Consider the following 17,707-nt stretch of genomic DNA (forward strand, 5'->3'; position numbering starts at 1 on the left):
AATCTCCTTATGAGAAGTCCGTAACAGCTATATTACATTAGACATTTGGAAATGCACACATAACAGCAATTAAAACAGAAATCACACAAAAATATCCAGTCAAGATTTTTGGCCACTGCACAGCATAGAGAGGCCGTTGCAATTTGAACAAAAGAAAAACAGAACAGGCACGAACCAACAGTGAGACATTTGTGCATTTGCCAGCAAAGGGCCTTTCAGGGCAAATATTTCATTGTTGTAGGTGGTTTTGATCTGTGAACACAATATTATTTTAGAATGAATGAAGCAAAGTCTAAGATATTTCCCACATATGACTGCCCTGTTTCAAAGATTCACGACACACAAAAAAAAACCTCTAAACCTAGTCACTTGAGATTTCATACAATATTTTAAACGACAACTGCCCATTGTTCATCTTGCAGCAAGACAGTTTTATGTTTAAGGAGTCCGAGCATTCCTGAGAACCTATGCAAGTCGAAAGGCTTTTTCGTCGGTCGTTAAAACATGTGTAGACATCATGTTTGTGGTCGAATGTGACGCTCAAGTACCGTGCATTTCATTCATAAACAACACGATTGTGTGTGTGTGTGGGGGGGGGGTTGTTTGTTTGTTCCCCCCCCCCCCCGGAGCAAAAATTGAATAAGGGCTAAATCGTGAAAACTAACCTTACTACCTCGTCAGCTGATTTGCAGCATACATCAGATTAAAGGGTTCAGCTGCTTGGTAGTCAGATTCCTTCACATGCTTTGCAATTGCAGCTACTATATGAACACAATAAGATGAAGCATCTTTCATTCTAAGTGTATATCGTAGTTTATGTAGCACCGAATCGTGAACAACAACGTGTGGCTACAATTCACGTCATGATTACATATCATAACGTTACACCGATGAAGGAGAAAGGTGTTTTTTGCGCATAGTCCTGTCTAGACCACCGTTGGTTTGTTTTCAATAACTGCTGCTGGTAGTCTGCCTACACCCATTTCGGATTTCTCAAATGGTGTGATAAGCAAACTTTCATATCAATCCAACGCTTTTGGGTATCTAATGGTTTGCAGCCATTTCACCAAGATATGTAATAAGTTTTTTAAAAAACGCGTAAACACGCGTGCGCGCGCGCTCACACATGCAGACACTATAAATGTCTGCCTTACTGCATTGCCTGGCTGGCCAGCCACCAAACCACCGAGATTTCTCCCAATTGCTTTTGCGTGTAACAGACAAGCGGTAGGACGAGAGTCGGCGTTTTCCTTACCGTCAGGTCGAGATTGTCACTGTCTCGATGGTTCACAGCTCGTATGACACCGGATCTCCATGGCCACCGAGCGATGTCGCCGAGTTCAGGCGGCTCGTCCCCGCTGACACAGAGGAACCTCTTCCCGACTAGCTCCGGCCGAGCCTCGAATGCCATGGCCCTTCGCTGGCCGAAAACCCTCCCTCGGAAAAAAACTTCCCAACTACGACGCCCTTACAACCCGGCCTACTACGACATTAAAAAGGTCTTATGGACGCCCGCATTAGAAAGAAATTTTTAAAACGACCGCAATTCGTCGCTAAGTGGGCATACAACCCGTGGGATTTAAATGTAGTAGTCTCCACCCGCTCGAACGTCAGACCTTTTTCCCCTGGCTTGAAAAAAAAAACCCGTGGAACACTGAACCGCATCACAGCTACAATTCTTGCCAGTGTTTCTCCGCTGGATTGGAAAGCATTCACAGACCGCGGCGCGGTAGTGTCCCTCCGCTCGAATCCGCGCTATTTTCCCCGCAAAACTCGGGCAGTTTGACCCCAAGTGTGATTCCCTCGTAGTATCACTGTAATTACTGAGACTACTCTTTAGATTTTTTTTTTCACGGGCTGAACAAAAATACAACACAACTGGAGGAGGACTATAAAATAGGACTATAAAATCCATCATAAACATAGCCGAGTGTACGGTATTCTGGATTGCACCAAAATCTGTATTTCTACACTTTTGTCGTCTAATTTTAACATGGGAGATTATTCCCCAAATTCGGTTTTGGTATTCACATATCTATCCACATCAGATAATATATCTATTGATCGACCGACCGACAGACAGACAGACAGACAGACAGGCACACACACACACACACATTTCTGGGAACTCAACTTTATTTATCGAGCACTTTATAAAAACCACCGCTGGATACAAACTGCTGTACATGGAGCAAAAACATAAATTGTATGTCTTTGGCGTATCATCTCAGAGCAAAATATGCTGCTGAAGTTACCTCCACAGGGCCTCACAAATCAGCATTGCTGGAGTGTGGTGCTCGTGGTGCAGAAGTAGGCCTGTAGGAGAAGTTTTGAGAATTGTTTCCATGAGAAGAATAGAAGAGAGATGCTTATAAAAGTGAGCTAGTTTTGATTGTCTTGTTCAACGGTTGTATTTTACGGTGGAAGAATTGTATTTGCGGATCAAAGAAAGCTGTGACAACAGTTTTGGATTCTAAATATAGTTTCTATTTGATTATTCTTGCAAATCTGAAGAATACCTGTTACAAGCTTCGTAGAAAATAGTAAAAGTAGAAATACCAGATTAAGTGTGATTAATTATGGCAACTTTTGCGAATAATAAAATTTAAAAATATCATTGCTTGCGATTGGCTGGCAACCAGTTCAGGGTGTATGTACCTTGCATACTGACTGAAGACAGATGGGTTTGGCTCCAGCACGCTGGCAACTCTCGTGAGGATAAGTTTGGATAACGGATGGATGAATGTAATTGCTTGACAGCACAAATATATAAATATAGAGATAATGAATTTCATAAAACCATACTTTCATGGCCATTTAAATGTGAATACAAGAACTAAAAAATTGCACACTCCATTATTTTTGCTCCTAACCTTTTTATCAAGTAGTCCACTTTCATGCATAAAGAAATTGATTGGGCAAACTTTTTTTTTTACATGATTATGACATCAATTGAAATATTTTGGAACTTTGTATGTATGATTTTGCATACAGATCTAGATGATGAGTTAAAAACTGAAAGCTTAGCGAAATAGATTTCTATTCAACTGTGATCCATCGGTGCCATCCCAGACAAGCTATGTGACCAGAGAAGCTCCACTGGGAATCTTCCTCACACTGCTGCAGACTGCAGCAACCGCCTCCATGAATAACAAGTAGCTATGAATCTATCACCCACAACCCTACACGCTCTCATTGCGCACAAAAGCATGCACAGAGGTGCATGATGTCACAAACATGAACATTGTATGTAAAGGCTCATGTAGCACACCTGTCATCTCTAATCTAATCATCAAGACAAAGCCATGTGTTTGCCAGAGGAAAACATACAATTTTACTTAATAACTGTAAAGCAGAATAAGAATCATCTTTATTGGCCAAGTATGTAGAGCATACAAGGATTTTTTCTCCTTGTAGTACAGTATAGGCTACACTAGTATTGCAATAACAAGTAACTACGATTAAAAAAAGACATAATATATACATATCGAAAGACTCTCCGTAATGTGAGGGGACCATTTTGCAGTAGTACCACCCCCCCCCCCTCCAATGACAGATATGCGACAATGTGTAGAGTCATCAAGTAGCGATAAAGTGATCAGTGGTGCAATACAATATTATGACGGTTGTGCAGTTGGTGCAGATAATTGTTGCGCCATTTTAAGTGACCAATAGCAGCAATTGTTGTACAACTTTAGGTGTGCAATTATACAGTAAATTGTTAAGCGCTTTAAAATGCCTGGTGCTGTGGAATATTGATCAATGACAATTGTTCAAGTATGTCCAAAGGTGGAGCTACAATGATCATTGCGGTAATACCAGAGCGCCAGCTGCTCCACTTCTTGTCTGTATGCAGACTCGTCGCCATCTTTAATGAGCCCGATGACTGTGGTGTCGTCCGCGAACTTTCTGAGTTTGACGGCTGGGTGCGTTGTGGCGCAGTCGTTCGTGTAGAGGGAGAAGAGCAGCGGAGAGAGGACGGATCCCTGGGGGCCCCCAGTGCTGGTGGTGCGTGTTGATGATGCTGTCCTTCCCAGCCTGACTTGTTGTTTCCTTACCATCAGGAAGCTGAGGGGCCACTGGTAGATCGTAGGGAACACACTGAGCTTGAGAAACATGGAGGTGAGAAGTTCTGGGATGATGGTGTTTAATTCAGAACTAAAGTCCACAAACAGGGTCCTACCATAGGTGCCTGTGCCGTCAAGGTGCCCCAGGATGTAGTGCACCCCTGTGTTGAGTGCAAAGTCCACAGACCTGTTTGCCTGGGAGGCAAACTGCAGGGGGTCCAACAGGGGTCCGGTGATGTTCTTTAGGTGGTTTAGCACAAGGCTCTTGAATTTGGTTACCATTTAATATTTTCAATGCGCTTGTGCACCGGTGCACCGCTTATTTGCCCCTGTGTCTATGTTCCTTATGTTTGACTGGCAACTGTCACTCAAAGGTGCCAGCTCACCTGTCACTCCAAGGATAAACAGCAAAAAAAAAAAAATGATGGTTGGATTCTGGAATGTGAAGGAGATGGTATGCACATTTTCAAAATACAGTATATCCCCCAGGTGTGTTAATAAAAGGCTTCTTAATGTATACGTTAGATCAGGGTCACATACTGTACTTCAAGTATCAGGAAACATTTTAATTCCCATGCCAGAGAATAAATTATGTATTGCCAAATTATCACGTGTCATGTGTAATCTACACACCTATGATCCCATATTGGTCGTTGGAGACTTAATCTATTGCCATTTTCACTCAATACTTGCATCAAGATGCAATAAAACTGCACCTCCTGTATGCTAAATATGAACGTAATTCTAAATGAATATTTAATTTAATTATGAACGATTGTGTGATTATTGTTGAAATTATTGTATTTTCTATGCATCATGCAGCACAGCGGTTCCTAAACTGAAAATGTTGCTTCCGAGTTACAAAAGATCACGTGATCTTGACTGAGCCTCACCAGCCAATGAAAATGGATCTGCTGTAAAGAGTATCCAGTGGCCAGTGGGAGAAGGTTAGTTCTTTAGTCGTGACGTCGGTAGCTAAGTGAGTGTTGTTCTGTTGCCCGAAACCGAGAAGCAGTGAGCGAGGGAATCGCGGAATCAGATCGGGCAACTAACTACAGAAAACGTCTAGAGCATAATCATCATATCGATTTCCTGGACTCATGACCACCAGAAGAGGGTAAACAGGAGCAACATTTCAGACGATTCGAGCGGCTGAAACGCAGCTAGCTCGTAGGTCCCTTCGAAGTTTTGGGCAGACGCTAGTTAACTGTGGCTTGGCTACCGACATCACCACTTCGGCAGTTCTCTAACTGAAACACAGCCCAGCACCTGGAGAGACAAAGAACATGGTGTCCTGGATCATTTCAAGAAGCGTCGTGTAAGTACAAAATAACAGCCGTTGATCAAAATGAATTAAAGGCGTACTTTTTACGAGGTTGAATGTAAAATGACAGTTGATGGGTGTTAGCTTTGTTAGCATGCTGGGCTAACTAGTAACTTTGTTGCTGAATTTTTGTTTTTGACGTTTGTCGGTTACAGTAGACGTCGTTTTATGCGTCTGAACAATGTTATTATGCAGTGACGTGGATACTTTCGTGATTCCAACACGGTTGTATGTGGCGATCTGCCAATCAGTCGAAAGTTGTCTTGTTTATCTATGTAACCGTCCATATTGTTAGTGAGTCATCCGAGTTAATTGTGCATGCGTTGAGTTGGGACTTATGTTGCGACATGTTGAGCTATTAAGGAGTGCCAGCCCCAGCTCTAAATTTGAAGTTAGAGGCCAACCCCGACACAATGGCTCGATACCACTTTGTGATATCCGATACTAGGGCTGGAGGATGATGGGGGTGGGGGGGATATTAGATTGGATAAACTTTATTGTCAAATGTACTGTATGTGTAACATACAGCGCAGATGAAATTTCTTCCTTCTCAACATAAAACAAGAGGAGCCGCTGCGGGTGTCCGCGCCGCTATCAAAAGAAAAGTTAACAAAAAAATGACAAAATAATACAAAACAACACATGAGACACAGACAATCGTGCACTCTTCACCACTTTCATGCATACACTTTGTTGTCTGAAGCAGTTATAGATGAAAGAGGAGCGAATCAAAGTGTCCTTTTCACCAGTGGATCAAAGACGTCATGCTGCAATGTGCACATGTCTGCTTCAAGCTAAGCTTGAAAGCAACAAGAAGCTGTAGCACCCATTAACGAAAAAGAGAGATTGGCTCTCTTCTCCTGTCCCATGTAAGTCCGCTTCAATTCCAAGCCGCGACTCCCAGTTCCACTTACGCATCGGCGCTCTGCGCTGACGCTCCTTTCTTCTCATTGGCGGCTCCTCAATCCATGCATCCATCCAGCCGCAGACTGTCCATCAGCACCGACCTTTTCGCTGAACAAAGCGGGGCTGTGAAAATGCTGCCTACTTCAGGCGCAAGACACAAGCGCCCCGGGGATGTCCAGCAACGAAAGTCAAATGGCGCAGACATTCCTCCCAATCAAAAAATCGGTGCTGGTACACGTGTGCTGCAGAGAAGGCGCAACCACCAAGCACAGATTCTTCTTCTTTGACGAATGCCATGGCCAAAAATGCTGAAAACAGTCCACATCAGGTCCACATGACGTAACAACAACACCATGTGACAAAACAAGACAAAAAAAAAAAATGGGGCTCGCATAACTGCTAAAAACCTCAAGACAGGAAAATGTTTGACTGTTTTTTTTCTTTGCTTTTTTTTTTGCCCCTGTTGTTACATAAATGTACTGTTGCGTTCTGTACGTCTTGTTTTAAAGACAGATTTCATATGTTAATACAATGTGAAACTACTTTCCAGTTGCACCTTTCAGTACATATGCAATAAAACTGGAAGTCATAGTACTTAATGATCTGTGACTTTATCAAAAGTGGTAAACCTGGATATGCTCAAAGAAGGGAAAAAAATGGTACTGCAGTATCCTGCCGTTAAGGCGTGAACAAAGAGTACGTACGGTATAGAGAGAAGAACAAAACAAAGATAAGGAAGACTGGAGATAAGGAAGACTGTAAAAGGTAGTTGTAAGAAGCAGCGGCACCAACTGCCTGTCAACATTTTTTTCAAGCCCGCTGAGAAAGCCACGTAAACATTACGGGGTTCTGAAGTGCCTAAAGAAGACGAGGAGATTTTATTTTAAGGAGTTGGAATCAATTATTTGGGGGTGGGGGGGTTGTTTGTTTTTTGCAGTATGACTTGTTCTATTTGCTGGGGATAACTGTTTAATTTTCTCCCTCTGTTCTGGTGTCTTGTGTGTGTTTTTTAAAAAAAAATTATTAGTCTCTCAGTTCTTTGTCTTCGGTCTTTTGTGTATATCCTCCCCCAGCTTCCATCTGGTTATTGGTGTGCAATGTCAGGAAGCCAGTGAAATCGATCCCGAGTCCACAGTCAAGGCCCTTCCAAAGGCAACATGTCTATTTTGTCAGCTGCACGCAAAGAGTGCGGGGATGAAAGTTAGGAATAGGATGGAATATGCACCGGCAGAGATTGTAGTTTTGATATGATGGTAGATTTGAGATGGGGTGTGGTTTTTGGAAACTTTCTGACTGACTGAATCCATTTTAAGTGCTCTCTCTATAGCTTTCTTAGAAGCTCAAATTACATCTGTGGTGGAAAGTGTGGAGTAACTTGGGAAAAAAAAATCTCAGTCTGGCATTGATCGTGGCGTCAAATAAAATATAGTGGTACCTCTACTTACAAAATTAATTGGTTCTGGACGAAAGTTCTTCACTAGAAAATTTTGTAAGTAGAGACGCGTTTTCCATGTAAATGCCCTAATCCGTTCCAAGCCCCCCAAAATTCAGACATAAATATTTTCTAAAGCATAAAAAAAAAGAGTCAAAATATGTAACAAACACATGTTACAATTAGATTATTGCACAGTAAATGAGAGTTGTGCATAATGTAAAAAAAACAAAGACAAAAGAATAAAAATGATTGCGTAGCACTTATTGCGATACCTTAGCGCTTGAGTGCTATAAACAAAGAACTAACAGTTAAGGTATCGCTAGTAATGTCTAGTGCTTTAACTAATGAAATGTAACATGATTAATAATAAGCCATGTTGTTTTTTTTCTCTTTACAGGCTCGTGTTTGGGACGCTGTATCCTGCATACTACTCCTATAAAGCTGTCAAGACAAAAAATGTCAAGGAATATGTAAGACCATTTCTAGACACATATACATTAAAATGCCGCAGCTAAAACTCCTGTCATAACCATAAAGAAATTGAAGTTACAAAGATGCTAATCGGAATTCTGACTAAAGTTGTGGCACCTGACTTTGAGCAGTCTTAAATTAGGAGCATTGTGGGTGTGCGCCTCTTGTACTTGCGTACAAAATCAAATCACCCAATCACAGATGCCCGAAGCAGCCACGTTTTTATGAAAGAATGCAGAGATGTCGACACAAACTTTTTTTCAGAACAAGTAATCAAAGTACCAAACAGTCAGAATGGCTCCCAAGAAAAGGGAAACAGAAAAAAAAATTACTGGACCCCAGTACTGGAGCACAATAAATCCAAATTTTTTTTTAAACAATTTTAAGGTTAATACATAGTCAACTATGTCAACTGTCTTTTTATCTGTTTCGAGAACCTTTTCTGCCCGTGCAAAATTGTGGTATTTTTTTTTTTTTTTTTTTTTTGGTTCTTCATCCCTACACAGATTCATGTTAAATTAATATGAAAATGCTTTGATCTGAGAAGATCAAATCATGATGTGTATTAATTCGACCACTAAAGCTTCTTGGTGGGTTACTGCCTGAGTCTCTGAAAAGCTGATGTCAGGCATTTCCTTTTCATTGCCCTTTTAATGCAAAGCAGTTATTCACACGCAGGGCCAGTTAATGTCACATTTTGCATCAGGAATGCAAAATGGCTGCTGTATATTTCACCGAGGTAATGTTCTCCAATCTAACTGAGATGAAAGATGAAAAACACTCAGATGTGTGGTCAGACAGAGCCTGGCAAATTATACAAGGGGGGGGGGATGAAACGGAGAGGTAGCGATGCATTGAAACCAATTAGACAGTCTTACCTTTTTCATTCCCATGAGCCTCTCTGTGCGAGTGTTTTTGAAAGAGTTCACCACGAGGTCACAAATTAACCGGCGAACAATGGTGCAGGAAGGAGGGGAAATTTTGCGTGTGCACTCTGTTTTCATTGTCTCTGTATTTTTATTATGAATTCTGAACTGTTGTGCTTGTGAGACAATCTCTCTCTCTCTCCCTCTCTCTCTCTAACCTGCCATGAGACTTTTTACTGCTGCATCTGATATTGAAATTTTAGCAACATAGCCCTCAACAGAGGCTGAATACAATCAGTCCCTTCCAAAAGTATTTGTGAACTTCATCTCCAAGCGATAAATTCAAGGGGCCGTCAAAAAGTAGTGAGCCCACTGAATCCTACTAATACTGCTCAATTCAACTCATTTTTATTTATAGAGCACCTTCAAAAACAACCACAGCTGTATACAGAGATAAAGTAAAACTTGGACGTAAAAAAAAATAAAAAATAGGGATGCACGATAATTATCGGCCTGATATTGTGGGGGAAAATGACGTCACTTGGATTGGTCTAATACTCAATGTTGAAAGCTGTCTCAAATACACTAACAGACAACAAGCCCGTTTCCGCGACTCCAAAAACAATATTATGAAAATATTGGAAAAATTCACATGCGCTGTAGCTGAGGCTTCGTTCGCGGGGCTGTTGGACTGCCTCGCGGCGGACTGCTTCTAGGACCGCCAGAGAATGACGACAACCGATGCCCTTTTCTTTTCAACTGTACTTTTACCTTTGTCGCTGGATATTATAATTGTGTGGAGTTAATCGAAATTGGCTTATGGTACAAAGTGATGAGTTCCAGCGACGTTTCACTGCACTTTCAACACCGTGGACGGGATCGCGCGCGACCAGCTGGACCTCCGTGAATTGTCGTAGTGCATCGTAGGCACCGATCATTGGGCCAAGGCAATGTCAACAAAAGCAGGGCAAGCCTTTTATTGTGGAAGCTTTTTTTGGTCAAACTTGAAAACATGAAAAAAAAAAAGATGATGTGCTTGGAAAAAAAGTAAAGACTTTTTAAATCAGCATCAAGGGACACACAAAGCCATCTCTGATTACATTTTGTATTTGAAACTAGACAGACATTGTTCAGTTTTAATTTGCTCTGTGTTCTTGTAGGTCCGATGGATGATGTACTGGATTGTTTTTGCCCTCTACACTGTGGTGGAGACCATCACTGACCTAACACTGGCATGGTGAGTTAACCCCCCCCCCCAAAAAATGTATATATTTACAAGTTTAACAATTGAATGTGCAGGTGTAGGGAATGTGCAGCGAGTTGCATCTGCTCGTGAAATCACTTTTGTTTGTACGCACGGAAAGCTCAAACGATAAGTCAATTTGGATATTAACAGTTGCTGTAGGTTTCAAGGAATATTCTGAAACGTGAACACCGGTGGTGCAGTGGTTAGCGCGTCGACCCCACAGTGCTCACAGTGCAGAGGTCGTGGTTTCAATTCCGGCTCCGGCCTCCCTGGACTTTGCATGTTCTCCCATGACCTGCGTGGGTTTTCTCCGGGTACTCCGGTTTCCTCCCACATTGCAAAAACATGCATGGCAGGCTGATTGAACCCTCCAAATTGTGAGTGTGAGCGCGGATGGTTGTTCGTCTTTGTGTGCCCTGCGATTGGCTGGCAACCGGTTCAGGGTGACCCCTCCCTACTGCCCGAAGACGGCTGGGATAGGCTACAGGACCCCCCGCGACCCTCGTGAGGATAAGCATATCGGAAAATGGACGGATGGTGAACAGAACGTCACGACCGACCCAGAAATTCAATATTTTCTGTGAACGTTTGTCTGTTACTGGGGGAACCCATTCTTCCTTTTGTTGACAAATTTCAACTGAAAATATCCACAAATTAGCTCAATACGGGCTGAAATTCCGAAGGATACTCCTGAAAATGTTGATATTTCAAACAGCGTCACTTGCCCTAGAAACCTCAAATCGCGCAAATGAAACATTATTCATGAGAAGGGCAGCGTAGATGGGCAGCAGAATACACCACCTACTTAAGTCACGAATTGTTTTCTGGCGAATTTATCGGCTATGGAGGATTTTAGAGGCGTTGGAAATGCTCATCCCGTGATGTTATTTATTTATTTAATCGATTTTTGAGTATCCCACCAAGATGGCAGCCCCTTGTCAAATTGCGAGAACAATGCATTCAGATAGAAACTGATGCTGCTGGCACATGTTGCAAAATGCCTTCTGGCTAACACATTAATTGTGACCAAGCTCCATTAACGGATAAATGATCAACAAATAGATACAAGGAATCAGTGCATTTCAGCGCCTACCTAACCCACCCCCCAAAAAATGCCATGGAACTTCGAATTTAGTGACCATGCATACCTTTTTGGATGGTCGCATGATATGATTGGTGCATTGATATATTTTGTCCATTTGCAGGTTTCCTTTGTACTATGAACTGAAGGTAGCATTTGTAATCTGGCTCCTATCCCCTTACACCAGAGGAGCAAGTCTCATTTACAGGAAATGTCTGCACCCACTGCTGTCTTCCAGAGAGAGGGTGAGACCCCTGGTTGAATTGAGATTTTCCAAAAAGTTGCAATGCCTATTTTTTATTTTATTTTTTTTTACGTGACTGAGCTGTCCTGAATAAATGTCCCGTTACTTTTCTTGGGCTAGGAAATAGACGAGTACATTGTGCAGGCCAAGGAACGAAGTTACGAGACCATGGTGAACTTCGGCAAGCAGGGCCTCAGCATTGCAGCCACTGCTGCTGTCACTGCAGCTGTCAAGGCAAGTAGTGCGATGTTATTTCGGAAAGGACCGGATTTTCCATGAAGCGTATTCTTTCTTGTATATTTAGAATGCTCGGCTGTACTCGGAAGGATGTAATTATGTGTTCATTTTGATGCTGAGTCATGGGGAACGGTATATAATGCAAAAGGGTCAGCAGCGTAGCGCACGCACGTACCAGGAACAACCCCGCCCCCTTTGGTCACCTGAGTAGCCCGCAAATATGGCTCATTAGGGATGGAGCATTGTGATTTTCTAGGAATGTTCCAGGTCATCATTTGAAAATGTAAAGAATGGAAGATAGTTCTTGAAAGAAAGTGTTGGTCTTTATCTGTTAAAAATTAGGAAAATAACCAGTGTCTTCAGATAAATGAATGTCATTAAATGATGAAGAATGCCGCCCCTGGTCCAAGACATAAGCAATTTTTTTGTTTTGTTTTTGTCAACCAACATTTGTGGTCGACTAGCCAAGTTACCGAATGCTCAGCTTCAAAAATATCGGTGACTCGGGTTGGGTCATATGGGCAAAAAAAAAAAATCTTTATTTTTTTTCCTAAACTTGACATCGGTCATTTGACAAATCCCTCATTGATTTAATGCATTTCACTCTGCGAAAGGTGGATTTTTTTTGGGACAACCCCCCACCCTCCTCCTCCAGCAATTTTCGGGTATGTGGGTATCTGCAATTTAAAAATAGGTGACGTCAGCCCCGTCGACCCCGAATTGTTTCCAGGCTGGCGGCAAACTCCACCATTTTTCCATTTGGTCAATTTGAAACAATGCCTTTCCCATGCTCGACTGGGCCATTGATTCACGTGACTGAATCAATGGCCCAGTCTCACACACACACACACACACACACACACACACACACACGGGCGTGTGTGTATATGTTTAATGCAAATGTCCAACTGCTCCGTTTTTGCACAACTTGCTGTGACCAGCCAAATTCACAACTGGTGTCAAGTATAAATTCACGAGAACGCCCGATTGCCCATTGCTTTCTATGACTCTTTCAAAATCTCTGGATCTCTGTCGCAACCTGCTGATGACACTCTGAGATCAGTGGCCACTTCCCTCTGAGAACATCCTGTTTGGGGCTTTGCAATGGCGTTCGAGTATGGCAAGTTCTTGCATGGGTCTGCCCAAATCTGCTGTGTACGGTATCTCCCGAAAGCGAGTACACCCCTCACATTTTTTGTAAATCTATTATTATTTCTAGCGATGCGTCGATCATTTTTCTTTTCACCCAAGTCCAAGTCACTTATTTGGACAAAATGCAAATGAAGTAGAAAAAGAAGACCACATCCAAATTGTCTCCAATTGTCTTCATTTTTGTCTTGTTGTAGTAAAGGTATGCCAAGATTATATATATTTTTAATCTGGCTGTAAATCAGCAGGGGAATAAAACAAGCACAGAACTAAAATTGACTTAGAATTTATTGACTTTAGAAAATTTCAAAAAATCCAATATTTTTTGGCCGATCCTCAATAGCTGAAAATCACCTGATCGGCTCTGATTTCCGGACCTTTTTCACTTCGGAGTGTGGTCACTTTTGTTGTCAGTGCATGAAACATGAATGGCCGAGTTATTTTGAGAGGGCAGTTAAACAAGTCGTTTTTATAATTTATTTCATTGCAAAAGGTGATTTCTACAGTTTTGTCCCAAGATAATTACAAAAATATGCGGTGTACTCATTTTGGTGAGCGACTGTAGCTAACCCGCTGGTGACTGATTTCTTCTCGTTTCTCTATACTAACCTCCTTTTTTCCTTAGGGCTTTTGTGCTTCACCAGGCTCTTCTGGGAGGTAAAAAAATAATAATAAATCTTAGCTGCATGGATCAAACTTTACCGGTATTTCACACCAGCATTTTTCTCATCTCATTATGTCAAGATTACTTATTGACTGCTCACAATTATCTGTATGCAGAGTCCATCGATCCTTTTTTTTTTTTTCGTGAACACCTGCCCACAAAAAAAGTACTTTGAAAAATTGCGTTATAGGTAATATTTTCGTGTGCACTTGGAACCCTTACGTCAAACAAGCAGTAAATTGTAAAAGCAGAGTAATTTGCACAATGTGTATGGGGAAGAGAATTATAGAGAATGAATGCTCTCAACGCGGGTGTCATTGTATAAAACACAACTCAGTTTCTGGTTCATGTTTTAATTGACTTACTCTCAACTTTGCCACATTGTTGCGATTGAGAATTGTTTTGGTTTATAATTCAGATACGCTGAAATAAATAATGCTTTGGATTGACTTAATTCAAACACCTACACCGGTCGCACGATTAAAATGTGGTCATTCCATATCATTTTCCCATGTTTTCCTCAGAAATGATGAACACACTTTAATCATGTGCACCCAAAAATCAAGTCCTTTTTTTTTCAGCGTACAACTCAACCAACAACCTTTTGAGCCGCTTTTCTGTTTTAAAGCTTTCAACCTTGGTTGTATTTGCCAAAATTATATTGAATTAATCATCAAAATCGAATTTACCAATGCCACGTGAATTTGGAATTTATGAACAGAAAGCGGAACTGTCAAAATTCAAACCATGGGAACCACGTGAAGAAGGCACGGGCTAAAGCTTGGTTTTAAAATTTATAAAGATGATGCAGAAAACATCAGAACCAAATCAAATTTTCATACATGCCGATTATGAAACGTCAAGCGACAGCCGTAGCGTCGGTTGCGTTAAGGCCACAGAAACGCACTAACTTTATCATTTTGGACCATTTTTGTTGTGGTTGTTGTGAACCCTGAGAGGCTGACAATAATAAAGGGTTATCGGTCTGTGTTTGTGTGTGTGGTTTTTTTTTGTTTTTATGTCACAGGGTCAGGGCGCCATCACAGAAAAGCTGCGAAGCTTGAGCATGCATGACCTCACACAGATCAATCAGCAAGACGCGCGAGGAGAAAACCAGCTGTATCGCTACAGTTCCCATGGTGCCAATCCGTCCGTCAGACGAACTCAGAGTGTTGATGTACCTGATGGAGCAGGTATACAAGCGCACACACACACACACACACACACACACAAATAAGACGATGGTTTAGATCAGGGGTGCCAAACTCATTTTTGTTGCGGGCCACATCATAGTTCACAGTGTGAAGTCAAATAAACGTATGGTTGTCTCTGATTTCACACACGCACCAAATCGATGACAGACTAGTTTTGAAATCGGGGGACCGGTAATCATGTTAAATTAGTTTTAAAATGTTTTCAAATGTTAAATTTGCTTTAACTCATTCACTTCCAAAAACGTTTGGCTGGTACTGAATGAGTTAAAAGAGTGATTGGAAGCAAAGGAATTCTTGCAATATCTCAACATTTTTAAAAGTGAAAACCATTTGCATTGTTGGTATTTAGCAAGAAACATGACGTTTGATACACATCATTTGCTTTGGCGGGCCACATAAAATGATGTGGCGGGCCAGATCTGGCCCCCGGGCCTTGAGTTTGACGCAGTGGTTTAGTTAGTCTCCCTTCCAAGCACTCTCGCCGGCAGGCATGAAGACAACTGAGTTCAATGTGTGGCATTCAAGAAGAGCATTTTGCGTATTTCGAAAACTAGGACCAAATTCATTGACGTCTCGTGCGTTCTCAGAATACTTTTACGACCAGGACGACAGGAGCGATGACGATACCGAGCCAACTCTCTCCGAAGACGAGGCCGTGTCTCAGAAAGGACTGAGACGATCACAGAGCGTCAAGCTGACACGGTCCCGAGTACGTAAAGATGTAAGTGGAAAACAGAAAGAAAAGGGGGGAAAAAAAAACGAGGCCAGCGTACGATCCTATACGTGTCACACGCACAATGCGTATTATTGTCTGACTTCTCTTCTCACTAGGCTCGATATGGCTCGCTGAAAATTAAAGCGAAGAAGAGACCAACGCTGAGCTCCATTAATTATGGAGTGTGAAGAGACTTCTTCTGATACACACACACACGGATACACTGCTGCGTAGTTTAAGATCATCTGGCTGTTGAATATTCTTCTATACAGTATATATATATATATATATATATATATATATATATATATTTGTGGATATGAAAAGTTGTCACAACATTATTCAAATGTCAGGTTTTGGATATTAACCCTTTCATGCACCCTGATAATAACATGATCAGCTGTCCACTGAAGTGACCGCTGTCCCTGAAAGGGTTAAAAAAAAATTTAGACCATGATAAACTTTTTCCTTCATAAATGTGGCCTGTTGAAAAAAGAAAAAATCGAGGGGGACTAAAAATAAACTTCTGAAGTAATGTGGGAGCACAAATGTGCACAAACCGGAGATGTGGCTGTGTACAGAATAAACAAATCACATTGTATCTCAGGTTTGAATTGGCGTCCTGCCACTATTGTCTTTAATTTTTACTTTCCCTCTGGAAAATGTTTTTTTTTCTTCAATTGAGTTGTACAGGCAAAACAGATAATTTTTGTTGACCTCACAAAAACCTGGCATTTGAACAGTCGTGCGTAGACTTTTGACATCCACTCTATACGTGTGTGTATTTTAGTTGCATCTGTCTGACTTGAGTTTATTTCATAATTGGTGGTTTTTTTCCCCACAAATGATCGCTTTACAGGCTCACCAGGAACATTTTATTCCTGCCAAGGTTCCACAAATCCCCTTTTCCCCCTCATCTTAAATTGACCAAGTACACACTTTTTAATAATTTGTTGTTCAGCAGACGACACCAACGCTAACTTAACCGCACATTTTTTTAAAGTGGCCTTTTATTGTGGTCCAACTGAGGCACACCTGTGCAATAATCTTAAGACTTTTCACAGCTCATGAAAAAATGGGAGCATTCATATTTTAAATAATTGACCTTTTAATGGGGTATGTATGAAATTGTTCTTGTCCTTTATATTTGTCTTTATAACATTTGGATTAGAAGGGCTTTTATATTATTCATAGTTGTTTTTGGATACGCAGCTCATCCCAAAGCTTTTTGTTTTTTTAAACTGCTGTTTTGTTGCTTGTCATCTCAATTTTTAGCGTAGTTGCAAGTAGAACACAGCACAAAAAAATGTTTTAGCCTTGACAAAATCAATGTATTCGCACACTCCATTTAAACTAACAGCCTGCTGACATTGAAAGTGAGCCACGCTCGTCTCTGTGCTGACTCAATGGAAATGGCTAAGCTCGTAGAATTTCATTTCATTTCCAAAATGCAGGCGGCGTGCCGAAGGTTGATGACAGTGCTTCTTATTGCGCTCAGTGCTTAGATTGATCATGATTCTTATCTCAATGCAATAGATTGGTTTCCAATTGGAATTTTCTTGATAGGTCGAGCACAAAGAACATGTTCATCATTACTTTTAGTGTATTTAGAAATACAATTGGTCTCGAGCATCATCAGACAAATTCTACTTTTGCAAAAATTTGTGAATACACGCTTGGAGACGAGGTGGCAGAGCTGTTATTCATCCTGGTTAAAAAAAAAAAAAAGCCCATCACGAGGCTTGCTTACCTATGATGTACGCATGTTGGGAGACTGTTGACAGCACTTTGGCAAAGCTGCCCATGCAGAGATGTTGGTTGACCCGCACGGGCGGCCGTGATTTACAGCACACTAATCGTCTGTTACAGCTTGTGGCCTGTGATGGGCTCGTCAAACAGGCCAACAAATCGTGTCATGTCATCGTGTCCACGCAAATGCACACAACCGACTAATTATATACCAAAGCTTTGTGTACTTAAGAGTAACGTGGCTCAGGTTTTTTTGGGGAACTGTTTTATGGATTACTGGATCGTAATGTAATAAAATGATGCCAGTTTTCTGTGGGCAGCACCATTTGTGTTACAGTC

The 17,707-nt window shown here is 41.4% G+C and overlaps 2 protein-coding genes across 2 annotated transcripts in view; one reads left to right on the plus strand and one right to left on the minus strand.

Annotated features, from left to right (window-relative positions):
• Positions 1 to 1,632, minus strand: part of jmjd1cb (jumonji domain containing 1Cb) — a 79,893-nt gene extending 78,261 nt beyond the window's left edge. Inside the window, exon 1 of the mRNA XM_086138230.1 lies at positions 1,256 to 1,632. Coding sequence (XP_085994356.1) covers positions 1,256 to 1,411 — 156 coding nt within the window. The 5' untranslated portion in view covers positions 1,412 to 1,632. The remainder of the gene's footprint in view (positions 1 to 1,255) is intronic.
• A 3,391-nt stretch (positions 1,633 to 5,023) lies between these two features.
• Positions 5,024 to 17,693, plus strand: reep3b (receptor accessory protein 3b). The gene is made up of 8 exons (XM_086138229.1): positions 5,024 to 5,385; positions 8,130 to 8,202; positions 10,230 to 10,306; positions 11,521 to 11,641; positions 11,761 to 11,874; positions 14,718 to 14,883; positions 15,492 to 15,625; positions 15,736 to 17,693. Exons 1-8 carry the CDS (start codon positions 5,354 to 5,356, stop codon positions 15,805 to 15,807), a joined length of 789 nt encoding a protein of 262 aa, XP_085994355.1. The 5' UTR covers positions 5,024 to 5,353; the 3' UTR covers positions 15,808 to 17,693.
• Positions 17,694 to 17,707: the final 14 nt, after the last annotated feature.

This window comes from Hippocampus guttulatus, chromosome 19 (assembly GCF_054856545.1).
Source record: "Hippocampus guttulatus isolate MCC_2025c chromosome 19, RoL_Hgut_1.0, whole genome shotgun sequence".
NCBI classification, from domain to species: domain Eukaryota; kingdom Metazoa; phylum Chordata; class Actinopteri; order Syngnathiformes; family Syngnathidae; genus Hippocampus; species Hippocampus guttulatus.